The sequence below is a fragment of the Amphibalanus amphitrite genome, unplaced genomic scaffold, assembly GCF_019059575.1.
Source record: "Amphibalanus amphitrite isolate SeventyFive unplaced genomic scaffold, NRLGWU_Aamphi_draft 000235F_arrow, whole genome shotgun sequence".
NCBI lineage: Eukaryota > Metazoa > Arthropoda > Thecostraca > Balanomorpha > Balanidae > Amphibalanus > Amphibalanus amphitrite.
The window spans coordinates 349,571-375,966 of NW_024881730.1; the positions used below are offsets into that span (position 1 = coordinate 349,571).

The window sequence follows — 26,396 nt, forward strand, 5'->3', positions numbered from 1 at the left end:
CTTGCTTGTAGGTAGGAGATAGGCGCTTTCTTTTGCTCTGTGATCACAAGTAAGCGCTCCCTCAGTCCAGAGTCGCCAATTTCCGCTCTACTTAACTTGGTCTGGCCAATGGCCATGCGATGACAATTGACAAATATGGTGATAGTGATCACAAGTGTGCTGAAATCGTTCAGAAATAGCCCACAAGTTCCCACCCTTTCAAAATATCGCGAGCAACTTTTCGGAAATTGTGGTAGATTGAACATAGAGATGGATGCGATCCCCTACCCGATTGCTTTGTTAAGTTCTTCTAGTCGCACATTCGTTCACGAATCTCGACAAACATACGGCTAGCGACACTCTGAACGAGGCCGAATATTGCTCGGATCCTATGGTGTGACAATCGTGATTTGGTACTCAACGACTCTGCGTTTTTATGGAACTGTTTGCAAAAAGAAAAATCGATGAGTGCCATACGTGGCAGGTACGATTCAAAAGTGCGAGACCAGACTAGATGCTTGATGAACTGTGCCGATAAACATCGCGGTAAGCAAGCATCAAGCAATAAGCCTGCAGCATGCATCGTATGATCGTTGAATGTATGTAGCTTATAGGGCCTAGTGGTTGAATCTCTGTGGCGAGGCATGTCGGTGGATCCAAGATTACTTTACAAATAGTCAGGGTCCATGGCTGGCATGGCTGAATCGCAAATGAAGTGAACTTCATATACAATTAAAGGGTTTGGTAGTTGGTAGCTATATGGTAGCATTTCGTAGCGACAGTAGCGACGTGGTGTGGGCAAATATGAGGCCTCTCAAAACTGTTCGTAATCTGTAAGTTCTGCTCACGCAAAAAATTATCGACGCAGCTCAGCCCATGCGGTAGCAAATTGCCATGGAAACGTTCTGCTCGTATGGGCTTAGTGTAATGATAATGAATAGCATAATATGAGTTTTATGCCGGAAATGTATTTCCTTCCAGCTGTGAGGCCTTGAGCTGTGCCTGTGACGGACGACGGTGAAAACAGGGCGCCTTGGGCGATTTGACCAAGGTTGGTGAAATTTACACGTGACGTTTAGCATGTAGAAGACCCACGAAGGGGGAGCACTTCCAAATGTCACGTGACTAATATGCCCTCCGGCGCCCTGTTTTCACCGGCGTCCATCATATTCCCGCTCTGAATAACAGATAATGAAACACTTACCTTGTATCAGGTTTTCACCTCAATGGATTTCTTTCTTGTGACATATATTGGAAAGATTGGAAATATTTCTATAAATATAAAAAACTTCAATGAAAATAAAGATATATCGCTACTCCAATTGAAAACTTCCCTAGGTCACAGGGGACGCCGGTGAAAACAGGGCGCCGGAGGGCATATTAGTCACGTGACATTTGGAAGTGCTCCCCCTTCGTGGGTCTTCTACATGCTAAACGTCACGTGTAAATTTCACCAACCTTGGTCAAATCGCCCAAGGCGCCCTGTTTTCACCGTCGTCCAATATGATTGTGATGGTACAATTATTTGGCTTGAGATTTTGTAATTTTTGCTTGATTATATGCAACTTTGGCGTTTTTGATGGTTTTACATGTTTTTTTGTGTGATTTATGAGCATATACTTATCTTCTTCTTCTCAGTCGTCGGTTCCACCCATCGGGTGCACCATCAGGTTGTCCTCCCTGATGACCCTCTGCTGTTCCTTATCTCAGCCTTTACGTTAGGTACTGTGCAAGACGCTAGTGGTGGCACCGGGCAAGGAGAGACTGGGAGGATGAGGACAGGATTCTTTTCTTGTCCTGCTCGTTTCAACTGCTGTCGACCTGCAGACTGCAGTTCCTTTTGTATCCTTGTCTTGTATAGGTAATTGATCAACAAGGCCTCTTCTGAGTCAGCATTGCGGACAGTCAGCTTCGCAGGTAGAGTCCTATTTAACCTCGCATTCCACCTCCTCTGTCCTTCCTCACGTTCTTGCCGCAGTTCCACACACTCATAAAGAAAGTGTTCAAGAGTTTCTGTTGCTTTCATGCATAATGGACAGATCTCATTTCGCTCAGCGTGCCTTCTTAAGACTCCTGTGGCAAGAAGCGACTGCTCCGTTAGAAGTCGTATCCTCGTGCCTGTCGCTTGTCTGCCAATAACACTTAGTCTGTTTTTCGGCCAGAATTGATTCGCTGGCTCGTATTCTTCCATATTTTGTGCAATATCGGCGATCCACTGTATAGTTTGTCTCTTGCTAGCTTCTTCTATAATCATTGCTTTAGTATACGCGTTGATGGCTTGTTTGCAAACTTTATACCAGCTCTTACCCTGTACTCCATTTGTTGTCATCATTTGTATTATGCCTGGTAGCTTCAATGCGGTAAAGTAATGTTCCCATTGCCTTAGTATGCTCGAGCTCCTGTCCTTGTTGAGAGCACCGTGCAGTATCATGTATTCCGTCAGTGCATGCTCCCGCGCTGCTTTAGCGAGAAACTGAATGAATTGCATAGCTGCTTTCATTATCATCACCTTAGGGGGTAACGCTCCAAGCATCATGTACACAGCTAAGTTCTGGGTTCTTCTGGGTAATCCTTGCATAGCCCTCAGAAGTCTTACCACCATCACCTCCAGGTAGTTAATTTCTTGATTTGTGAAAATCGTCACTGGCATGGAGTACAGGAGTATCGGTTCAGCATATATTTTCCATGTGGTGTAAAGAGACAGTGGGCTTGTACGGGCAACGTTAAGGCCTTCTGGGCACCTTGCAAACATCGCTCTTCTCGCCCTTTTCATACCCTCTTCGATTCTCTTTCTTCCTTCAGCCTTGTTGGTCATATGGACACCCAGATGGGTATATTCTGTGGTTACTTCAATGTGCTCTTTTCCTAGTAACCATCTTCTGCCATCTACGCATTTCCCATATACCATGATTTTGCTCTTACTTGCATTGTACTGATATCTCCATTTCGTGCTATGACTGTATGCAACATCGAGCATTAACTGCATCTCTGTCGGATCTGTACTAATGAGAACTTCATCATCTGCATATGCAATGATAGGTACTTGTATATCTCCAACTCTTGCTCCAACACGTGCTTGCTGCAGAGTTTGTATCTTATCGTGCATGTAGAGACAGAGCAGGCTAGTGGACAACACTCCACCCTGCTTTAGTCCTTGTTGCATGTTTCCCATCCCAGACTTTTCATTTGCAACCTTCACTCTGACTCTGAACTCTTTGTAAAGATTGTAGAGTATCAATACCAGTCTTGGGTGAACATTGCTGGTGATTAGCTTATAGATGAGACCATCGTGCCAAATCGAATTGAAACATTTCCGCACATCCAAGTAGGCGACATATACTGTCTTGCCTATATCTCTATTTGCAGATATTACTTCTCTAAGGATGAAGTTTGCCTGCAAAGTACTCCTGTCACTTTGGTACGCGAATTGTAAATCAGACGGTATTCCGGCTTCTTTGAGCTCCTCACCTAGTCTGTTTTTTTTTTTTTTTTTTTTTTTTTAGTGGCCCTAACTTACGTTACCGGCCTCGCGAGGAGGGCGGCGACCTAACTACGCCGCGCAAAACAAACCGGCCGTCCTAACTAAGACCGGTGGCCACTTTTACAGCAAGACAACATGGGAAAACCCATATCCATGTACTATGCCATGAATATGGGAAAAAACCCATGAATTTACGTTAAGACACATAAATGACAGTGAAACTTACCGGTAAATTGATGTTTGTGAAGGGAGGGAAGGAGGAAGTTTGTGAATGGTAAGGTTACGAGAGTTTGATGACAGGAATGGTTTGAAGAGTGGGGGATATGTGAATTATAGCCTTTTCGAATATTTTGCAGGCAGTAGTCAGGACAGATATATCCCTGTAGCTGTCTGTTTGCTCAGTGTTACCTCCGTGTCCTTTGTAGATTGGAGTGACTAGCCCACATTTGAAGTTCTCTGGAATCTCTGTTGTTTTCATTATATCCTGGAGACAGGTTCCTATATCTTGAATAAGAGCGTCTCCTGCCTCTATGAGATGCTCGGCCATAATATTATCTGTTCCTGGTGCTTTCCTTCTTTTCAGTCTTCGAATAATGTTGGATATTTCTGCTTCTGTTATTGGCTTACAGTCTTCTAAGTCTCGTCCTTTTTCCTGGTATTTGTTACATGTTAAGTTGACCACTGCCGTGACATGTTCCTTCCATTTCCTGTTGAAACACGGGTCTTCTATTGGCATGGCTGTTCTAACAAAATGGTGGAGGAACGCCTCAGCAATCTCCAGGGGCTGGTAGATTTCTTTTCCTTCAACTTTCAGTCGTTGTACTTTGCTTCTTCGTACGCATTTTTGTATTCTTTGATAGTACTTGTTTGATAGTTTTTGGCATTCTATCTCATTTTTAGCATCATCTTCCTTTCGGGCACGTAGCCTATACATTCTTTGCGCATTGATATATTGCCGCTTTTTACTTCTGTATGTCGCTTTCGCAATATCTTTTTCTTCCGCCGGACATTCTTTCCATTTGTCTTTAGCTGCTAAGCATTCTCGTCTCATTTCCGTGAGAGCGCTGTTCCACCACTTACTTGCCTTGTTCCTTCTTCCTTTCTTTGGTAGCATTCTCGCTGCTTCTATAATGGTCTTGTTGATACTGTCTATGTCCACTCGCGTCTGTCTATGTTTCCATAGGTAACGCCGATAGGCTTCAATGCTGCCATTCCTTCGTGCCTTCTCCCAGTCAATTTTTTGCTCCTCTGTTTTTTGCTGTTTACATCTCCTTTTCATTTCAACACAGACACATATCGGCTCATGGTCTGACGTGTTGAGAGCGCTTCTTTCTGGAATCTTATACTCTGTTACATACATTGAGTGACCTCTGTCAACCATAAAATAGTCTAGCAGTGATGTTGCTTCAATTTCATTCTTGTAAAATGTGATATGGCCCTCTATGTTGTTGCAGGGAATCATTAATCCATAGTCAGCTAGCATCGCTTCGACATACTTCTTGTTTGGATGCACGTTTTTAGTCAGGTCCACATTGAGATCACCTCCAACAATGATCATCTTCTCTTCACCATACTCCTCAATTATGCCTGTCACCTTATCTATTGTCTCTTGAAACTCAATGGTTGTCTTCTGAAGTGTGCCAGTCGGCAAATATACAGCAATGACTAGGATGTCAATCTCCATGCCTTTTACAATTGCCGCCTGAATCCTAGTGCTGCCACGGTGGTCCACTTCAATCATGCCTAGCTCCTTTCTCGTCATAATCGCTACACCCCCGTGCCCACGACCACTTTTGTTCTGTAAGACGGCATAGTCTATATATTCATCATAGCTTACTGCAATCACATCATGTGTTTCGGTCAGTAGGGTTTCACTTTGATTTGCCTTTGAAGTCCATGTTTCATTGAGCAACAGAATATCTGCTTCATCTAATATGCTTTGCATAAACTCACTCTTCTGGTATCCTCTACAGTTATACTGAACGAGTTTTAATTTCTCCCAGTGTCTCCTTCTCTTGTTAGTGCCATAAGACCCTGCGCTCTTCCAGCAGGGCTTCGGCATAGCTTTTCCCTCTCCAACCTGGGCACTGATCTGGGTTTCCACTCGCCCCTTGCCGGTGAAAATTCCCATGCTCTCTCCGGACCCGTCGACTTTCCGGATAGTTCCAGCTCTGCTCTTCTCGACTGTGCCACTTTTCTTGTTGGTACTGCCTCCTCTGCTGCTGATTTCCGGATGCACCACCCTCTTCATTCCATTCCTCAGTGGTCCCATAGTTACGTTCGTCTTCCATATAGTCCCTGGAACATTCTTGGTTTTCATTCCCAGTCTCTCGCTCATGTGATTGATTGCACCCCTTGTTGCCATTCCAGTTCATCTGTCTTTGTCCTCTCAGCTGCCAGTCTTGGGGTTCATGATGCTCATGTCTGCCCCACTTTCTCTGACCTGGGTGTCCATCGAAGCGCCTACCGTAATAGGGTGGTTCTACTTGGACGCGGTTTCCGTTTCTTTTGTCATGTCCGTCTGCATTAAGGTCCTGCTTTCCAAACGCTCTGGCTCCCTTACCTCCTTCGCGTTGTTCTTGTTTATACACTCCTTCCCTGTACCTGTCTGTCCTGTAGTAGTTTTTTCTACTATTTCCATTCAACCTGCGCATGTTGTCTTCTCCTGAAAAGTGATGCACAGGCTCCCATTCTCTTTCTTCGTATTCCCTGTATTCGTCCCTATTTCTATACCGCTGATTGACGAACACTCTAGTTCTATAGTATCGTGGGTGTCTTCCACCTTGTCCTCTTTCATGCCCTGTAGCACCATTGTTTCTTCCTTGCTCTGCGTTGTTGCTCATCAGAGGATTTCTTCCATGTATCGTGTTATCCTCATGATTTTCCTGTTTGTTGTCCTCTCCTCTTTTCTCTATGCCACCTTTGCGGCAGTTCATTTCCTTTCTTTGCTGTTCTCTCTCTCCCCATCCTTCATTCTCATTTCCCACTTTCGATCTAGACTTTCCTGTGCTCTGTGAGTTCAGGTCGCATTGTACAGTTTTGTCCTTTGTCAACTCCTGGTTTCTTTTGGAGTTACTTGATTCCCGCACTTTCTGTGTGTCTTCATTATCACTGCTTACCACAACAATTTCATTCTCTGTTTCTTCTTGTTGGTATGTGTTTCCCGACATGCCTTGTTCTTGTCCCTGCCTGTAGCGTTGATTTGCCGTTGGTGTGCTGTTTTCCTTCCCTTGTTTACTCACATTTCTCAGCTGATTTGCCGCATCCATGCTTTGGTTTTGCAGAGTTCCACACTTTTCTTCTTCTTGTCTATGTAGCCATAGCAGGTATGCTGCACACGCTCCACATAATCCTTCACCTAGAACTTTTCCACCATCCACTTGGTCAGCATTCTTTTGCACTTCTTTTCCCTGTTCCAGTTGATGCAGCTGTACTCTCAGTTTTTGATTTTCCGCTTTGAGCTGCTGTATTTGTGCTGCTAACCCAATTCTGGGACTTTTTAGTACGCCGTTAGTTAGCCTAGCCTTTCTGAGGCCTTTCGGTTTACCTGTAGGGTCTTTCTGTCCACCTTTTCCTGGTACAGTCACATTAACATTTTCTCTCTCATTTCTGCTATTTTCCTCTCTGTTGCTAGTTTCTCCCTCATGCTTTTCACTTTCTTGACAGAGCATTCCTTCATCCTGTACTAAATGGGTATATCTGACTGTTTCCTGCTGGCATGCCTCGCTTCTTTTTTCTGCCTCATCCCCCTCTTGCTCCCGTCCCCCGTGCTGCTGGGCCATCTCTTCAACCCTACTTTCATGGTTTCTTCCAACCGATATTTGTTCTTGGCTTCGACCTTCTTCCTGCAGCTCTTCATCAATCACCAAGTTTTGTACTCCTTGGCTTCTTTCACAGCCCTGCGACGTGCTTGGTCTCAGTTTCTCTGTGTTGCCTCCTTCTCCTTTCTCCCTCTTGTCTTCACTTTGCTGCATTGCATTGCTTAATGCTGCCTGTTGCCTCCTGTTCTCCTCTTTATGCTTTCCCACTTCACGCATGCTATCCTTGTTCACATTTTCTTCAGGTCTCCTTTTCTTTGAGTTGTTCTTGCTGCAGGCTCTTCCTGCCTCCAGACCAGCATCTTCATTCTGCTGAGGTCCCTCCTGTGCATCGACTTGAACTTTTTTGTTCATTCTGCTTCGTAGATCAGTGACCTCTATCTGTGTGCTACACCACTCGGGTTGCTCAATTGCTTCCCAGTTTGTGTCCTCACCACAACCTTCGTGAAAGCCTCCTGTTTGGCATCCTGAAACATTTCTCATGCCCTGCACTGTGAGATGGAAGTACCCAGTTTTGCCTTTCTCAGTTGCACATACTATGGCATATGCCTCACTAACATCTCTCTGTATGGTGTACTGTGTATGTACATCAATTGAGCTCATAAATGTATCATAAATGGGGTGAGTATGTATCCACCAAGGCTATATAAACCAGGTAGAACGTTCCGGGAAAAAAGTTGGAAACAATAAATTAGTTGCAGCATTCCCTGATGACGCGAATGTGGGTCAGCGGCCGGCGGCCGGCGGCCGCTAACACTGTATGAGGATGAGTGCACGGAACTTTTGCTTGTTGGAGATTGCGCTAGGCAGTTAAATGTTAATGTTAGGATATGTTTCGAAAGTAAATTGAACGACGCTTCGAACGCCGTCAATGAATTTGCGATGCGACGCGTATTTGTTTAGTTAGAGCCGGCGAACTTTTTCCTTCCGACCGCGCGGGGAGGCGATATGGTGCCACACTGACGGTTTTTAAGATAGCTCAAAATTCTTTTAAGCTTAAGAGTTGAAATTTGACTCGTCCAATCTTTTGATCAAGCTGGATCTTCTGGTACAGGTCGCATATTTAAGGTACGTCAGGTTGTTGACCTATGTTGTCGCTCGTGAGCCTCTGCACAGTCCAAAAACAATGCTATTTCTGAACACTCAGTGCCAAGAAATCCTTCACACAAAGATGACACTTGGCAGAAAGAAGAGATGTCGGTTTCTTATCGTTCGTATGTGTCGTGTTTTCACAAGAGTTTAGTAAGGTCAGGTCCGTCACGTGACCTCCCCTCATAACTCAATAGGGTTACTTTCATAGAAGCGTTTATCAATCGCCGGAAATCTTAGCCAATCCCACTGGACACTGGATCCATACCCACATGGGGCCCTCCTGACTGGCCACTCCCTCTGAAATTCACAATAACATTGGGCTGTTTCCACGGTTATGTATTAATGCTTTTCACTGACAGAAATACAACAACTTCAACCACCACAGTGCACGCCGCCACAACAGTCCGACCCACGTCCCTGATATCGACTAGCACCCGGCCGGATGCACATACGCGGAGCCAATCAGTCCGAATGTGACCTGAAGCTTACAATTGCTGTGTCGCATGGCGCATGGCACAGGACGATTCCTAGTAGCTGTCGGAGAAACAGCACGTTGCGACACACCGCGCCGGCGACAGAGCTCAGCAGGGCTGGTTTGAGGCTAAAGCCGGAGGTAAGGGCGGACACAGGAGGCACATACATTGCAGGACAAATAACAGGATGTCAGTTAGGGATATAATTCAAGACGAATGATTCAAGACGGACTGAAATAATGCACATTCTGCTCACTTAGATACCAACTTCAAACTTGACATTTATAGCACCACGGAAACAATTGGCACACAGGAATGAGGAAAGAAACAAAAGATGAGGTGTTTTTAACTCAAGGAGGTAAAAAGAGGTTGCATATGATGGAACAGCCCGAAGTGCAGACAAGCACATATTTTTGGTAATAGCTATCAGCTGTCCTACTTCTCTTCTCCCTTCACCAACTACTGGACACATTTGAAACATCATATTAGCACCAATGTCCATAACAAAAGCTTGCAAGTAGTTTTATGAAGCCAAGGGAAATATGCCTACATCATGCATGTAAGCTCAAAATGCATTACAAAGGAAGGTTATCTAAAGAGAATAGTGGGCAAAAGCATTTCATAGTTAACTTATTCAAAACTGCACACAGGGCAAACATAAAAAGCAGCAAGTGTAGTGTTCTGTTATGCTGAAAAATAGTCCAAAACAAAATACAATCTTTTCTTGTTTGAATTGGTTGTTCTTCTATGCCACTTCATCCATATCTTGATTACAGATGGGCTGTTACTGTAGGCTGATGAAGTGACACTTGATTGCCTTTGTGCGAGTTTCAGTTGCAGCCTCCTAGGTACTGCACTGGAAAGCAGATTGAATTGAATGCCTCTGAAAGATAGGAATATAGGCAAAGTTAGCTGTAGTAGTGTCAATGATAATAGACATGACATTTTTGTCTTTTGACATACATTTGTTGAAGTACAAAAAGTACAAAATAAATTGGCTTGTTTCAAGACACGCACACTGCACAAAGCTGCACAGACATTACACAAGCATATGAAATTGGTACACATAAAACTTGATGATCAAAAAGGTCAAAACTAGCAACAATAATTAATTGAAGTAAAAGTTACAATCACAATCATTTGATTTAAAATGACTTGACAAAGTCACAAGACGCAACGCTCCTTTTCACTTAAGAAAAGTTTTTATGCTTTCATTATCCTCCACATATCAACCAGCTTGATACCAGGCTGTGCAATAGTGGGTGCATAACCCCATGTTTCCATTTTATTAGAGCAAGTGGGGTTACAACAACAATGCTAATGTCAAACCCACATCTGCAACCCGTACTGAAGTTTCAATCACCTTACAAGAACACCTTCTGGCAGTTTGATGGGCAGAATGGTCATAACTACTTTCTCCTCATATTCAACACAAATTATCTCTTATACAGATACAGTTTAGACTTGGTTATGGCAAGCATTTTCGAGAAAAGATATGATAAAAGTCCAAGACAAAGGTCGAGAGAAACAACACCAACATAAAACACCGACTATGTAGCACTAATACTATCAAATTCATAAAAATATATACATGAGTCGATCAGAAATTCACTGTAGATTTCGAAAATGGTGTCAAATGCCACTCAAATCCCCCCATTCGCATGTACGAAGCAATATAACACTGACCTTCAGTTCCGCGTGCCATTCTCCATAGGCCACTGTGTATATTAAATAACGCGTTCACTGATCGCAAAAAAATGAGACCCACATATGACGCGTTTGCTACCAGCCAATCAGCGCTCGAGATGCCGAGCGCTGATTGGTGGAGAGGGCCGTCGTCAGCAGTCCATTACATGTTGTTTTCCTTGAACATATACGTGAGCAGCTGATGCTGCTCACGGGTTGTTTCCATTTTTCGTAATGCTGAAGGCACGGGAGCGAACCCCCCTGGTATCCACCCCACCAGAATGAGATCGTCTTTTCGAATGCATTCTACCACTTGTTCCTCCTGTCTACATTCACATGTTGATGTTGTTCCTACCTGTTCAGGTATTATTATTGATGTGACGCGCACTCTTCCATCATCTTTTGTACCTGCCAGAAACCCTAATGTCTCTATCTTCTTTTCCGAGTTTGCTTTGGCCGCTTGTATGAAGGATTCAACAGTATCCCTTGGCATAATTACAGCACTCCGCAAGCTATCACACTCCTTTTGACTCCCAGTCAAAGTTTCAGTGTCATGCATATCATCATGCCCATGCAGATGCGTCTCATCATTTACACATGGTGCGAGTTCATTTGCAGTGCTTCTCATGCAACCACCTTCTTCGCCCTCACACATATAGCCATCCCCCATTGCATGGTCTTTGCGGAGCACCATTGTTGAATCCGTCTCATGCTTCCCGTTTGCATGGCCAGTTTCAATCATGCCAAATTTAATTGCGGAATCGTCCCCTGTTTCTGAGATCATCCCCCTCAGTGCACTGTCAGCAGTATCATGCCTGCCACACCCATTTGCGAAGTTAGTTGCGCTCTGCGACATGCACATGCAACAAATCCATTCAATATCACTCAAATCCTGAAGCTGATCTGTGACCTCAGCACATGCAAAGTGAAACCATTCATGACATGTTTCACATTCTATAACATCCATCTCAGCCTCCTTCCCACATTTAGGACAAATGTAGCTATTTTCAGCTTCATTAACAGTCCTCACATCATCATTTTCCACTGACCTCACTTCTCTCGACGTTTTCACATGCGCCACTTTCGTCTTCTTACCTCTTGTTGCTTTGCTCGGGGCTTTCACACCAGCCATTTCTCAGCAAAGTAGGTTTAGATCGTGGTTTATGCGATAATTAACTCAGAAAATTGCGTTTACAGGTATTACTGTCAGTATTGTTGAATAAAGGATGGTATCAGGACAGGAGCGTGCCACCACTTACCACGCGCCACACTTATCATGTCTGAACTTCTATAAATGCTCATTGCCAGTGTAGCATTTTTCACCATGTCCTTGGTAACCATAGTCCTGTTTCAGGTCAAAATTTATGGAATATTATGCTGTGATGCATGACAGCTATTCGGCTACACAGCCAAAATGAAATATGCTGCAGCTATATTTGCAGTGAGGGCTATGTCGCCATTCAGTCATGCCCACACCTTTGCGTCATCGTGTGACGTCACAATTCACATCCTGAAGCATAGAGTTTGTTCCCGTGGTGATCTAAAAAATATCGGAGAAGGTTGGATGAGCTTTGAGGAGAGCCATTTCAGAGGAGCTACTGGAACAGCTCTGAGAGGAAATAAGCTGTTTGTGGGCTCTAACGGTTGTCGATTTATGGCGCGGTAGCATTAACTTGAAGATGAACATTGCTTTCAAGTAAAGAAGACAGATAAATATTGGAAATAATTATCTTAAGCAATTTCATTCTCCTCAACATCTGGAAATTATTGATGCATCACCCAAAACCCTAAAAAAACGATCCACGTTTTTATTACGTGAGCCAGTAATGTCTACACTCTACATCAAAGCCTAAAAAAAAATCCAACTTTTGTTTGGGAATTGGGATGAAGGAGTAGGCAAATAGTGTTGGTGAGATATGGAATCAAGATGAGTTTGGAGGAGCTTGGAGGGGTGACTGGAACAATTTTTTGAAGCCGGAGGAGGTTAGAGGAGCTTAGAGGAGGTTGGAGGAGCCACGGAAACAGACCCATACTTCTCTTTCTTGAGGGTTGTTTGGGTCCGTGCAGCCTTAATCTGTGCTGCGTGTGTCATAGTTTATACTTGGGTGACTTCAGCCACCTAGCTCCGCCCACTCTCCGCCAGCACCTAGGGGCCGTGGGCATGGGATTAATTGTTCCTGTCTCTTTAATTTGTTCCCTTTCTGCCTTCCTTATTCCTTGCATGGCACAGGGAACCTGACCAGCGTGTGAACCAGGTGAATACTGTAATGAATAGATAGGTATTCCAAAAGGCAGCATGCTTTCCCTAAAGATGACATTCATTATGGTTTTTGTTGTGTTTTGCAGCACTTGTAATTGCTACTGTGAACAAAATGTTCTTGGCAAGGAGCACAAAACAAGTCCTTTCAGCTATCAGAACTCTTGCGACCCCTCAAGAACTTCGTCATACAAGTCAGGTAAGTTGTTAATGGTGTTAAGATAGAAAATTTGAGTATTGCATTAGTCAAGTTACTTTATGCCATTTTAAAGGTGAATGTTTTCTCCTGGTTTTCCTAAATGCAAGCCTTAGAATAATGTCATCAACTAGCTCTGTTTAAGCTGATCTTATTATTATTGCTTTGCTTTACCAGAATATTGTAAATCTTAACCCGCGCCGGGCCGGTGCTCTGAGATTCCGCGCCGGGCCGGGAGGGGGGTGTCTGAACACCCCCCCCTTCTAACTCGGCTCCTGGGCCACGTAGCGACACGCGGTAAGCGGCAATCGAAAGAACGTCCAAAATAAGGACGAAAACACTTCAGTCATTTTTTGGGTCAGGTCAAGGGTCAGGTCACCAGAGGTCACCAAAGGTAAAATGTTGACTATTTCAACATTTTGGAAACTGCCAACGGCTATCTCGGGAACCGATAGAGCTACAGCGCCGCGGAAAAGCGCATTCGATAGCCCTTCTACAGGCCTTTCTGAGTGATGTTCTCAGATTTGACCTCAGGTCAACGGTTTAGCCTCCAGAGGGCAAAAACTCCAAAAATAGCCGTTTTTACGAAAATTGGTTTTTCGGCGATAACTTTTGACTTAAAGGAGCCATGACATTACTTTTGCCAGCATCGTGTTCCTCTCGTCGAGACGCGTCGAATGAACTATAAGTTGACCTTGAATGGTCAACTTGAAAATTTGACGTCAGGTCAAGGTCATGACCTGACCGGAAAAGGTCATGTTGCATATCAGTCGATCCGCAACGTCGAGCCCCGAACACATCCAAGGCGTTTTCAGCGCTCGAGGACGCCTCTATCAGAAGTTATTAGCGAAAAACTGTTAGATTCTGTTCGTGACCTGAGATGACCTCGGGGACATAACGAGGGGTCACAGTTGCCATTTTCTGGTTCAGTGTGTCAATTTTACCTACATCTCGATGTTTGAGAGTGTCTAGAATGGCGTTCGTGCAAAACAGACGCTTTTCAATTTTCTCCCATTGACTTATAATGGAGAGGCCACAAAATTGACCTGACCTTAGGTCACCGATATCAAAATTCCGAGATATACGTTTTTTAGATGCTGTTGCTCTTATCAATCGCTGAAAGTTTAAAGGCAATCGATCAATCGGTGTAGCTATGACGAGCATTCTTATTTTTTCTGAGGTGAGGTCACTTGGCGTGACCTGGTGACCTGACCTAAGGCGACCTGGGTCTGAAATTTTCACAACATGTGCGGAAAAGATGTACGAACAGGTGTGCCAAAAACGGCGGCGCTCCGCCCGCCGTTTTTGAGATATCTGCGAAAAACCGCAGGGGGGGGGGGGGTGTTCAAACACCCCCCGGCCCGGCGCGGTTTAAGACTCTGGTAACTTATGGTCAGGTTGTTCATTCAACTAGTGATTTTCTTTCAAACTACCTGCCTATTCAGATAAGCATGCTTGATATGTTCACAGTACGCCGGCACCTTTGTGCTGAAACGAAGAAATGAGCCGCAGCTCAGCAAGCGTTCATTCCCCGAAGGGTCATACCGAAAACTGCGGCGGAAGCACAAGATTTATGAAACTTTAGAGCGGCCAGGCACGCAACCGCTTCCAAACATCGACGTGATTCTTACGCAGTATGTTGAGGGTAAGTAACCACTGCAGCTAGAGTGGGTGGGTGCTTTGCAGTAATTGAGATATCACTGACTTTTTGTGTTGCTTGCTTGGTTTCTTCAGGTTTGCGGGGAATACCACAGCGTTTTAGTATTTTATCGGACCATTGAGTTGCGCAGTGCGTATTGCTATGGGCAGTGTCGTCCGGAATTGGTATGAAGAAATTAGAGCTTTCCTTATGATGAGTTGTTTGTTGGTGCCAGTCGAAAGTTGAAATATGGGCATTGTACATCCAGTCGATGTATCCAAGGCTCCGTTGGAAATTTCGACCAGAAAAGAACTGTAGCCATTGACAAAGTAGGACATTCCGATATTGTAGGCAAGTGACTTCTTACAAATATGATGTCTTTAGACGCAAGTGAACAACGTAAGTGTGGAGCCGATACTGGCATTAAAAGTTGATTCCCATTGTTATGTTACGATGGTTTTTTCAGACATAGATGCATGGCTCCCACGATATATTCATGTGACTATGAAAAATGTCCGAAGCAACAATTAATGATAATCAGTGGCGTATCTAGGATCTCTCTCAGGGGGGATCCGCAGTCAAAAGGGCCCTTGACTGACTGGGTTGAAAGGGCCCTTAAGTGGCAAAAGGGCCCTTGAAGCCTGAGTTGAAATGGCGTTAGCCCGCGCCCCGTAGGGGGGGGGGGGGGGTCGAAACGGCCCCTGTCCTCTTCCGTAGCTATCTCCTAAATGACTGCAGATATCGCCACCAAACTTTCAGGACCTCTCCGGGCATCCATTTTACACATTGTGACCTTTTTCCAGAGGCTATGATAGGTTGGCCGCAAATACGTCAGAATGACGTCATGTTCTGCCATTTTCGGCCCAAAAAAGGTTTCGCAGGAAGAGCTATCAGGCCTACAGAGCTGTAGAAACATGAAAATGTTCCGATATAAAAAGTGTAGAATTAACAGGCTTGGGTCAAATCTGAGCACAGTACAGAAAGAGCGTTAAAAGAGCTTTGTTTGTTTTGTTGGGTTGGACCCAGGCCCTTTCAGCTTTCGGTCTGACGAGACCATTTCAGGGCCGGAGGGATGATAGGAATTGAGGGAGACATTGGTCTGGGCGGGCACCTTGGTGACTCACTGGGGCTGAGCCTGTCCAACAGGACAGGCCGACCAGCCTCCCAAGTGCTCACTGCACCCGGTTACGAGTGTGCTTCCTTAGGAGCTGCAGTGCGCTCCAATGGGAGCCGCCCGCATGGAATAAAGTTGCCCGTCCAGGTCCAGTCCGGATCAGGGGTTGCGGCATGGAGGAGAAGGATTTGAATGTCCTGAGGATGGAAACGGCGAAAGGGGTGTTAAAAGAGCTATTAACTACGCTTTTCCCCGGTACTGTAGCTCTATTCATTTCCGAATCATGCGGTGGTTTGTTGAAAATTGTCGAAATTGGACCTGAAAATTGGCGAAATTTAACCTTGGATGACCTATGTGAACTGAATTTTGAACTAAAAAGTGACAGGCGTAATTTCGTCATTATTGTTTGCTTGCGTCCCTTCGAACACTGCCTTAGGCGTGTTGGTACGTGGCTCAGAAGCCGAGTTATAGATGCAGGGGTGCGGAGCCGGAGCTGGAGCCGGAGGATCCGCCGGTGCCGGCATATTTTGCCCGGAGCCGAAGCCGGAGCCGTGAAACAATATAGCCCGGAGCCGGAGCCGGAGCGGTAAAAAAGGCGGCGACTCCGGCTGTTTTTTTTTTTTGAAGAGGAAAAAAAGCGGCCAGTCATCCAGCGGCCGTGGTATTCAAAATAGCCTTGTTATGCAAATACAGAAGCAACGTGAACCAATCCTTCATCTTTTCTTTTCCACCCGTATTTATTTGTATAAAGGATGAACTGAGTACTGGAGTCGAAGCCGGAGCCGGAGCCGGAGCCGAAGCCGTTTTTTTCTCCGGAGCCGGAGCCGGAGCCGGAGCCGTCTGAAACTTCCACGCCTCCGCATCCCTGGTTAGAAGGACCCTGGCCGGCCGGGGGGGGGGGGGGGCGTGGGTGCCACCACATCGCTTTTTGTTTTGCGACAGCTCGGAACACGTCGGCAGGCAACAGAGAGCCAAAACTGGGCATAGCTTCCTGACCTTTGATGCAAACCGGGCCTTGTGACGCCCGCATTTTTACGGAGGGCCTCTGGTCGTCTTAAGGACCCTCTGTTACCCTCAGAGGGACCCTCTGATGGCCTCTGAAGACCATCACTGGCCTCAAAGGGTCCTCTAGTGGCCTCCATGGACCTTCTGGGTACCTGAAAGGTCCCTCAGTTTTCTCTCCAGGGGCCCTTTTTACCTCAAAAGGTTCTCTTTTACTTCAACTGACCGTATGTTGGTCTAATACATGAGGCCCCTAGTGGCCTAAAATAGCCCTCATATCATCTAAGGTGACCCCCTGTTTGCCTTAGAAAAGAGGTCCCTCCGGGTGCCTGAGAGGCCCTGTTTGTGTCCGAAAGGGTCCTTTGCTGGCCTCATAAGGCCCCTAGTTGACCTAAAAAGTCCTCTGATTGTCCAAGGGCCCTCTGTTCGCCTCAGAGGGCCAGCTTTTTCCTCAGAGTGCCTGATGACCTCATAGAGCCCATAGTGGCCTGACATACCCTTCATATCACCTCAGAGGGCCCTCTGTTGTAAGGCTCAAGTGGCCTTCTCAGAGGGCTCCGACTGCCCTGTGACTGACAATTGTCCACTCTTATCCCTCTTTTGGGTGACCTTTTCCCCCTCTGACACCCAAGCCAAAATACGATTTTGGGACACTGACTCCGAGGGCCAGTTGATTTTCAGAGGGCCCTCTTTGAGGTGGATGTTAGGGCCCTCTGTTCGCCTCAGAGGGCCCTCTGGTGGATTTAGACTTCAGAGGACCCTGTTTTGGCATCAGAGGGCGCCTCTCTGTGGCATCAGAGGGCCCTCGGAGGCCTCAAATGGCTCTATTACATCTCAGAGAGCTGTCTTTGACCTCAGAGGGATCTTTTTTACTTCTTTGTGGTGTCTAAGGGGACCCTCTGGCCTTTGTTCGCCTCAATGAGCCTTAAGGGGTCCTCCGATGACTTCCAAGGACCCTCTTTGATCTCAGAGGGCCTGATGACCTCATAGGGCTCATGGTGGTCTGACATAGCCTCATATCACCTCAGAAGGCTCTCCAGTGGCCTCAGAGGGCACTTTGTGACCTTTGAAGGCCCTCCATTCGCCTTAGAGGGCCCTCTTTGATCTCTTTGATCTCTTCGATCTCAGAGGGCCCTTTGTTCACCTCAGAGGGCCCTTTGGTGACCTCCAGGGACCATCTTTGATCTAAGAGGGCCGTCTGGTGGCCTCATAGGGTACCTTGTGGCCTGACATTGACCCTCGTACCTCAGAGGGCCTTCTGTTCGTCTTAAGGGGCCCTCTGCTGGTCTTAGAGGGCCCTTTGTGTGCCTGGGAGGCCCCCCTGAGTACCTGAGAGGGCCCTCTGTGTGCCTGAAAGGGTCCTCTGTGTACCTGAGACGGCCCTCTGTTTGCCTGAAAGGGTCCTCTGTGTGCCTGAAAGGGCCCTCTGTTTGCCTGCGAGGGCCCTCTGTTTGCCTGCGAGGGCCCTCTGTGTGCCTGAGAGGGCCCTATGTGTGCCTGAGAGGGCCCTCTGTGTACCTGAGACGGCCCTCTGTTTGCCTGAAAGGACCCTCTGTGTGTCTCAGAGAACCCTCTGTGTGCCTGAGAGAGCCCTATGTGTGCCTGAGAGGGCCCTCTGTGAGCCTGAGAGGGCCCTCTGTGTGCCTGAGAGGCCCTATGTGTGCCTGAGAGGGCCCTCTGTGTGCCTGAAAGGGCCCTCTGTGTACCTGAGAGGGCCCTCTGTGTGCCTGAGAGGGCCCTCTGTGTGCCTGAGAGGGCCCTCTGTGTGCCTGAAAGGGCCCTCTGTGTACCTGAAAGGGCCCTCTGTTTGCCTGAGAGGGCCCTCTGTGTGTCTAAGAGGACCCTCTGTGTACCTGAGAACGCCCTCTATGTGCCTGAAAGGGCCCTCTGTGTACCTGAGATGGCCCTCTGTTTGCCTGAGAGGGCCCTCTGTGTGCCTGAGAAGGCCCTATGTGTGCCTGAGAGGGCCCTCTGTAAGCCCTAGAGGACCGTCTGTGTGCCTGAGAGGGCCCTTTGTGTGTCTCAGAGGGCCTTTGTGTGCCTGAGAGGGCCCCCTGTGTGCCAGAGCGGGCCCCCTGTGTGGCTGAGAGGGCCCTCTGTGTGCCTGAAAGGGTCCTCTGTGTACCTGAGAAGGCCCTCTGTATACTTCACAAGGTCCCTCATTGGCCTAAATGTGTCCTCTAATAATCCTCAAAGGGTCCCTAAAAGAGTTCTACAATACTTTTTCTTTTAGCGAATAAAATGGGAAGTGGTCAAAAGGGCCCTTGAAGTCATTTCAATTTGTTCCGTGTTATAAAAAAAAACTTTTTTTTCTAGGCTCCAGGGGGGATCCTAGGGCCCCCAGGATCCCCCCTTGGATACGCCACTGATGATAATACTGGGCTATGGACGGGCTTGAAAAAGGCAAGAAATTTCAGATGCAGGTGAACTGCACAACCGTGGAACCGCAATTCAACAGTGTCGCCTTTGTTTCGGCAGGTCTCGGTAAGCCGGGAGACACTGTCTCCGTGAAGGTGACCAAAGCCCAGAACGAGCTGCTGGCGTTCGGGCGCGCCGTGTACGCCTCTCCGGAGAACCAGGAGAAGTACCGGAACGTGGCCGAACACTCGTCCGCCGACGAAGTCAGGCACTCGTCGATATACTCCGCACAGGTGCGCGTCCACTTGTCGTTGGTATGGGCGAGTGCTTACAATCGAAAATTCGAACACATTGGCTCTTCCAAAGGGCAATGGTTTGTCTTCTTAGTGCAACTTTTAAATTTATGTCGCTCATAGTTAAAACGTTTGTTTGTTTGTTTGTTTGTTTGTTTGTTTGTTTGTTTGTTTGTTTGTTTGTTGGGGATGACTAATTACGGAGATGACGTGCTACGCTGAGGATATATGGATTTGTATGTAAATTGTGTGCATATTTTGTGCGGGCCGCTGTTGAAGTGTAAGTTCGGTCGGCTCGGTAAGTAATACGCTACTAAATACTACATCTGAAAGTCACTGTTACACGATAAACTTCTCATGCCTTGCAACCTTTGTCACACACCTGGTCGTGAGTCATTTCGTGTACTATATCGCAACTGAACACGTCTGTGCGCGTTCCACAGACGGCCAAAGTGCTGTCGCGTCAGGTGCTGGCTGTCTCGATGAACCTCGATCAGCCATGGGTTCTGCAGCCCTGGCATCTGAGCGTGGCCTTCCGAAAGGCGGGCTTCGTGGTGCCGGAGCACTGCCTGGAGATGCCGTCGGGTGCCATCGAAGGTCCCGACGTGGAGGGACTCGAGGGCAAGGAGTTCATCGTCACCGTCACGGTATGTGTCCGCTCGGAACGCCGAACGGCTAATGTGTTTTGTGAGTTGGCAGGTAACGATTCTAATAGTCTGTGCCATGTGCAGTGTGCATAGTTTACCATCTATCGGTTCTCAGTTTGCTGGACCTTATCTGACCGCTGACCCGCCCTCGTTTCACTCTGTGCCGCAGATCAACAACTGCGAGCAGGTGCCGGTGCGGTGCCGACTGCACCATTACGCCACCGAGCCGCGCGACCGTCTGCCGTACCGGCGGCAGCCGTGGCTGCAGCCCGCCGAGCCCGTCTTTCCCGAGGAGGCCGAGCGGCTGGCGGCCTTACCACGGCCCATCAGCAAACCGCTGGACGGCGACGACCACTGAGGACGTCGCACGGACTGACTGTATGCGACAGCTGAGCGCCGGGCAGCTCGACAGGCGCTATCCCCCCCCCCCCCTGATGGTTCCCGGAGAAATATGTCTCCTCCGTGGACGGTCATGGTATACTGCCTGGGAACTACACCCGTCTCTCGATCATCCGGGAGAAGTCGGACCAGGCGGGCTGAGTCGCAATTATACCCGTCTTTTTCGACCTTTGAAAGTAATTGCAATCGGTATCTGCATTTGACAATTGATTATTGCAGTGGTTTCGACACCCAGTCTGGTAGGGGTGCGTAGTTTCAGGCGCGCTTAGTGTCTAGTACCGCCTGCTCCCGAGATGTGGTGTGATGGTGTTTGTGAGCCGAGATGGCGCCGCGAGCGGTGCCCATCCTATCCTATCCTATCTAGGAGCGGTGCCGATCCTAGATCTATCCGGCTCGATACTGATACGGGCGGACGGTGCGGGTCGAGCCGGGTCGGCCCTCACATCGAGCCCCGTCAGTTAGCCTGTTCGACGGACGGACCCGGGGCTCTGCCGTGACCGGCCGGCATACCAGTGCATCGTCTTGTGGGTGTGAGAGCATGTCGGTGTCGTCTCCCGTTTGCACGAGTCTGAAACTGAGAAGGATGCTTGACGTTTGGTGTGTTAGGAGACGTGATGTTTGAATACATGTTGAATATCTAGTAGTTTAGTGGCTTATGGAATAGTTCCTTGGTACACACGCCAGGCTATTTCAATTACCACCATAAGTCCGTGTGATCGCGATGAAGAAGCCTGCCATCGCGGTTGTGTGATTTGAGATGAGATGCTCATTGAACTTTTTACGGTGGAAGTAGTCAGCGCTGAGCGCGCGATCTTGGGCGAGGTACCGCGCAATCTCCTTGAGGTCGAGGTTAATGCGAAACGGCAAACCTTGGTGGTCCTGACACATGTCGACCAGGCGCCTTGTGTCAGCAGTGATCACTGATCAGCGCAAGGCCATAAATAGTGATCAGCGTGCCGGGGACCTCTGTCACTATTGATATTGCAGAGGACGCTGGGGGCCAGCAGATGAGAGATGTCCACCAATAAAACACAATTCACAGCTCGTTGGGGGACTTGTAGAGAAGAAAGCAAAGGCTGTTGCGACTCTGGCCGTGTATAAAAGTGTGGACTGTATTCAGACAAACCCTAAGACCGGATCGACTGTAAGTTTCAACCGACTACTTAAAGAAATGCGTTGAAGTGCCGCGATATATTGTGATGATAAGCACAATCAAATACAACCCGTGGCTAGCCACCCTTTAAACGACAATTGTCGGAGTTAAACAGCATTAGCTGACCTTACCGATATCCGATCCAGAAATACACTACACCACAAAGGTTCCAATTTGGGGTTGGCACCGGGTTACCCCGCGCCGCCACCGATAGCCGACCCTCCACCCCTCCTCGAAGCCTAGCCGACCAGCGGTAGCAACCGGTGTGCAAGGAGTCAGCCTCAAGGCCGCACTCTCCCGGTGCCTGAGTCGCGCCGTCACTCTACCCGTGTGCAAAGATCAGCCGCAAAAGGCCGTACCTTACGGGTTCGAGATCAGGACGCCAACTGACCGCTGATCAGCGGCCGCCGCCGCAGTCGGCTCCGCCCAATTCGCCCGCAGGCGGCCGGTCACGTGTCCACAGCGGCTCACAACTCGCGCGCGCGTCGCCGGCCGGCCCGGCTGGAGCTCACAAACTAAGGTGGTCGCATTTCACAACATACTCCCCCCTTGAAAATTAACAAATTTTCAACACAAAATGAACTGCCATCTTGGACGCAATGAATCACCGATATCACCGTGACGTCAGCACCGCGTCCGCCGCATCACGTACACATCGTCACTGCACGTCACTGCCCAGTGTCCAGCTAGGCACACGCACACCGCACTCGCTTCGCCTGGCTTCAGCTTGAGCCATTCCGGGAAAGTCCAGTGCGCCCGGTCTTCGTGCGATCAGCGTCCGGCCGCCGTGTCACCGTCCAGCCGCCGTACCGGTCCATCTGTCCATTGCTTGTGACCGGACAGTCCAAAAGACCGTTCCGGTGAAGCACCGCAGAGCACCATGCCGCTGCTTCGCTGACCGAGAGCTCACGCGTCAGGACAGGGTCTGTTGCAAAAAGAAAGAAAAGTCAAGCGCAACCCGATAAATGTCATTTCAGGTCAGGACACACATAAATACATTCATAAGGCCATTTACATTTTTCAAACACTTCAATACAACTGCTGTTCAGTCTAGAATCATCAAAACAGTTAAGGATTCAGCTTCTTCATTGGCCACCTAGTTGTCCGGAACACATCTCCTGTCCGCTCGTCCGTGCCTGCCAGGCCCAGAGATCTGCCGCTCAGCCAGGACCAAAGGCCAGCGACCGCGGTGCCTGTCGCTATGAACTCGGAACACGTCTCCCACCTTGGGCAAACGGGTAGGTCTTCCTCGCGGCGACAGAGTCCAGGCACGCAACACGGCCTGCTTCCAGCAATCTGTCAAATGAGCATCGATACGACGATGGCGACGGCGCCGCCGCCGGACCCGATCAACTCTGTCATATCGAGCCCCTCGATGTAGAGACGCGACACCGTCTGAGGCCGGAGACAGCTCCGAATCGGACGCAAGTCCGCAGTCGGCCACTGTCCGTCCTCCCCCCGTTTCAGTGATGGGTGGTTCCTTATGGGACGCCGGCACGCAGTCGGTCACCGTCAGTCCTCCCCCCGGTTCGAGGACAGGATCAACCAGCATGTCCGTCATCTCGCCGTGATGTGGACCGACGCTCTCCTCGTCGAGTCTTCCAGCAGTCATCCTCATGGCGAGATTCTCCGTCCTTCGGCACGGAGAATCCTCAAATCTGTCACTGTGCGTGTGGAGGCCGTGCATCACGTAGCCGAAAACGGTGGCGACGGCCCGAAGTCCGTCACCTACATCGACCTGCTCCCACTGCACGATTCGATAGAGGTTATCGATACCGATTAGCAGGTCAATCTCGCCTCCCTTAAAATCATCGGCCATCATCTCGGGCATCTGACCGGGCACCTTCGAGAGGGACGGCACCGGGAGGGGAGAGCACACCCGTTCCGTGCTCCACAGGTCAATAGTCACATGTCCGTCATCGAACCGGCTGTTCAAATCGATCCTGACTCGGTCGTATTCCCGTGGCTCCTCGAGCTTCTCCTGAAAACCGATGCAGGAGAAGGTCCCGGTGCCAACGACCGGCAGTCCAAGCTCCTCTGCCAGGGAGCTGCGTATGTAAGAGGAGTCTGATCCCCCGTCCAAGAGAAGCCGAACCATTCGACCGTTCTGGGGATCACCGGCCCTGACCAGCGCTGTCTGGAAGAAACAATTGCCAATGTTCCCCCCACCAGCCTGGTAGCGATGCCGTCCGACATTGAAATCACGTGATTCTGTCCTTACCCCAGCCGTGCTGATTGGGACCGTTTCTGGCCTGAACAGACCCACCGGCGGCGCCTGCGCAGCAGCAGCGGGCTGCGGAGGGCCTGAGCTGGATGGACGCTGCCCTGTTTCCAAGTGGCCGTCCTGGGGCCTCACCTCTGCACCCCTCGGCCGCAGACCAGCCGGCGAGGGCCCATCTGCACCAGTCGTGGGTGCCACCCCAACACCCGGATACTGCGGAGAATGGGCAGCGGAGTGGCGGTGCAGCAGGACGTGATGATTCCGTCCGCATTTGCTGCAGCCTCCAGCCCGACAGCTTCGAGCGCGATGTCCTCCTATTAGGCAACAATAACAGGCCATTGATGCCGACGCAACTCTCCACCGAGCCTCAGGATCCATTTTCAAGAATGATCGGCACTGTGGGAGCGGGTGCGTCCCACTGCAGCAAGCAGGGCACATTTTGTTTGAAGCGCGAGGCATGCGCTGTACATTAAGGGTGGCAGCTACAGAGGCCGCGGAGTTTGGAGACTTTGAGGGAGCATCTGGTGCCGCTACACCTCTCGCATACTCCTGCACCCGTATCTCCTGCTGAAGGAACTCAAGAAAATCAGCGAACTGTGTTTTTCCCTGTCTTGCCCACTCAACTCGCCAGCTCTCTGGAAGCTTCTCTTTAACCATGGGCAGTAAGAGTGAAGAGAAGCTGTCTGATGTGACACCGAGTGAGTTTAAGGCTCTGGTGTGGGCAGCGATATGGTCCGTCAGTGACCGCAGGGCCCTCAGATCATTGGAGCGGACTGCAGGCATGTTCAAAAGCTCTCTCATGAGCGTCTCTCGGCAGAGCTCACTTCGGTCAAACCTCTCTTTGAGAACTGCCACAGCCTCGGCGTAGCCGTTGCCAGAGACTGGGATACCCTGAATGGCCTGAAGGGCTGCACCAGCTAAATGCGATTTCAGCACGACAAACTTCTGAACATCTTCGAAACCAGGATTCTGATGAACTGAGACCATAAACAACTCCCAAAACTCTGACCATTTCATGATGTCGCCACCGAAAACTGGGATTTTGACAGCCAGAGAGGATTTGAATTCAGAGTTCGCTGTCGAGTTCCCCGGCACAGGCACGCCCCTGGCCTCGGCAGCCTTCTCGAGGCGGGCTAGAACTCGAGAACTCAGAAATATCTCATCCTCCATCATCTGGATATGGCTGGTCTCATCCGATTGCCCTACCTTATCAAGCTGAATTTGGGTGCCTTGAAGCTCGCCCAGCAGCTTCTCGACATGGTGGATTTTCAATGCCAGCTGATCCTGATCCAAGGATCTTTGATCCTCCTGCCGACAAGCCTTTAAATCGTTGCAGAGCTTTGTGGCCTTTGAGCGAAGTCTAGTCCTAGTGGCGATCAATTCCTCCATGACAGGCAATGTTCAGAAAGGGAATCTAAAAAAAACAAGCAGTTACTGACCGACAATGACTGATCGAAAAATTCCAAAGGTACAGTTACATCCGGCCCGCGGAGGACTATGTTGCGACTCTGGCCGTGTATAAAAGTGTGGACTGTATTCAGACAAACCCTAAGACCGGATCGACTGTAAGTTTCAACCGACTACTTAAAGAAATGCGTTGAAGTGCCGCGATATATTGTGATGATAAGCACAATCAAATACAACCCGTGGCTAGCCACCCTTTAAACGACAATTGTCGGAGTTAAACAGCATTAGCTGACCTTACCGATATCCGATCCAGAAATACACTACACCACAAAGGTTCCAATTTGGGGTTGGCACCGGGTTACCCCGCGCCGCCACCGATAGCCGACCCTCCACCCCTCCTCGAAGCCTAGCCGACCAGCGGTAGCAACCGGTGTGCAAGGAGTCAGCCTCAAGGCCGCACTCTCCCGGTGCCTGAGTCGCGCCGTCACTCTACCCGTGTGCAAAGATCAGCCGCAAAAGGCCGTACCTTACGGGTTCGAGATCAGGACGCCAACTGACCGCTGATCAGCGGCCGCCGCCGCAGTCGGCTCCGCCCAATTCGCCCGCAGGCGGCCGGTCACGTGTCCACAGCGGCTCACAACTCGCGCGCGCGTCGCCGGCCGGCCCGGCTGGAGCTCACAAACTAAGGTGGTCGCATTTCACAACAAAGGCAATGGTGTAAAACGCAGTTCACACTTGCCCGTAAGGTCTGCCGGTGACGGGCCCGACACCGTCAAAACGGCCGAATCTGACGGAGCGACGGCCGTCAGGTCGACGGGCATGTGTGAACCGGCAGCGTTTGACGGTCGGCAACAGCTGACTGCGCCGGCGCCGGACCTGACGGCCGTCGCTTTGGAAAGTTCAGCAATGTTCAACTTTTGACGGTGACGGGCCCGTCGGTTTGAATATCTGCGTGTTGGAGGAAGAGGAAAAGGAACGTTCTCATGCAGCATTAAGCTTATATGCATTTTTAAGAGTATTAATACCAATTTCCATCCATTTTTTAGATGAAAGTGTTTATTACGGCACGATATCTTGAGATTCGATCCCTGATTTAAATCAGCGAACCTATGTGTCTTTCATTTAAATAAAATTTCAGCAATATTTGACATAAAAATGTAAATGCGTGGTATTTTATTTCT

The 26,396-nt window shown here is 48.8% G+C and overlaps 2 protein-coding genes and 1 long non-coding RNA gene across 13 annotated transcripts; 1 reads left to right on the forward strand and 2 right to left on the reverse strand.

The window, feature by feature from the left end:
- Positions 1-464: 464 nt before the first annotated feature.
- On the forward strand, positions 465-21,074 carry LOC122385933 (39S ribosomal protein L9, mitochondrial-like). 10 transcript variants are annotated; one of them, XM_043374627.1, is made up of 6 exons: positions 465-525; positions 12,876-12,985; positions 14,453-14,627; positions 19,216-19,388; positions 19,832-20,035; positions 20,205-21,074. In XM_043374627.1, exons 1-6 carry the CDS (start codon positions 501-503, stop codon positions 20,391-20,393), a joined length of 876 nt encoding a protein of 291 aa, XP_043230562.1. In that variant the 5' UTR covers positions 465-500; the 3' UTR covers positions 20,394-21,074. The 10 variants fall into 10 exon arrangements, with proteins under 10 accessions (XP_043230562.1, XP_043230568.1, XP_043230559.1 ...); XM_043374633.1 differs by lacking the exon at positions 465-525 and adding an exon at positions 1,143-1,193; XM_043374624.1 differs by lacking the exon at positions 465-525 and adding an exon at positions 1,437-1,494.
- Positions 4,587-7,939, reverse strand: LOC122385931. The gene has a single exon (XM_043374621.1). The coding sequence runs from the start codon at positions 7,879-7,881 to the stop codon at positions 5,479-5,481; it is 2,403 nt and encodes an 800-aa protein (XP_043230556.1). The 5' UTR covers positions 7,882-7,939; the 3' UTR covers positions 4,587-5,478.
- Positions 21,075-21,610: 536 nt separating the features above from the next.
- Positions 21,611-25,911, reverse strand: LOC122385938. 2 transcript variants are annotated; one of them, XR_006257305.1, is made up of 2 exons: positions 25,514-25,911; positions 21,611-22,512 (listed from the first exon to the last, which is right to left on the reverse strand). It is a non-coding gene; the product is annotated as an uncharacterized LOC122385938 (long non-coding RNA). The 2 variants fall into 2 exon arrangements; XR_006257306.1 differs by having other exon boundaries at positions 25,509-25,911.
- Positions 25,912-26,396: the final 485 nt, after the last annotated feature.

Bases quoted from the DNA above. Each gene is read 5' to 3' on its own strand.
- LOC122385931 (XM_043374621.1), bottom strand. From the start codon at position 7,881: ATGAGCTCAATTGATGTACATACACAGTACACCATACAGAGAGATGTT.
- LOC122385933 (XM_043374625.1), top strand. From the start codon at position 10,811: ATGAGATCGTCTTTTCGAATGCATTCTACCACTTGTTCCTCCTGTCTA. The intron at 10,893-12,875 runs GTATTATTATTG...TGTGTTTTGCAG, and splicing joins TGTTGTTCCTACCTGTTCAG to CACTTGTAATTGCTACTGTG. The intron at 14,628-19,215 runs GTAAGTAACCAC...TTGTTTCGGCAG, and splicing joins TCTTACGCAGTATGTTGAGG to GTCTCGGTAAGCCGGGAGAC.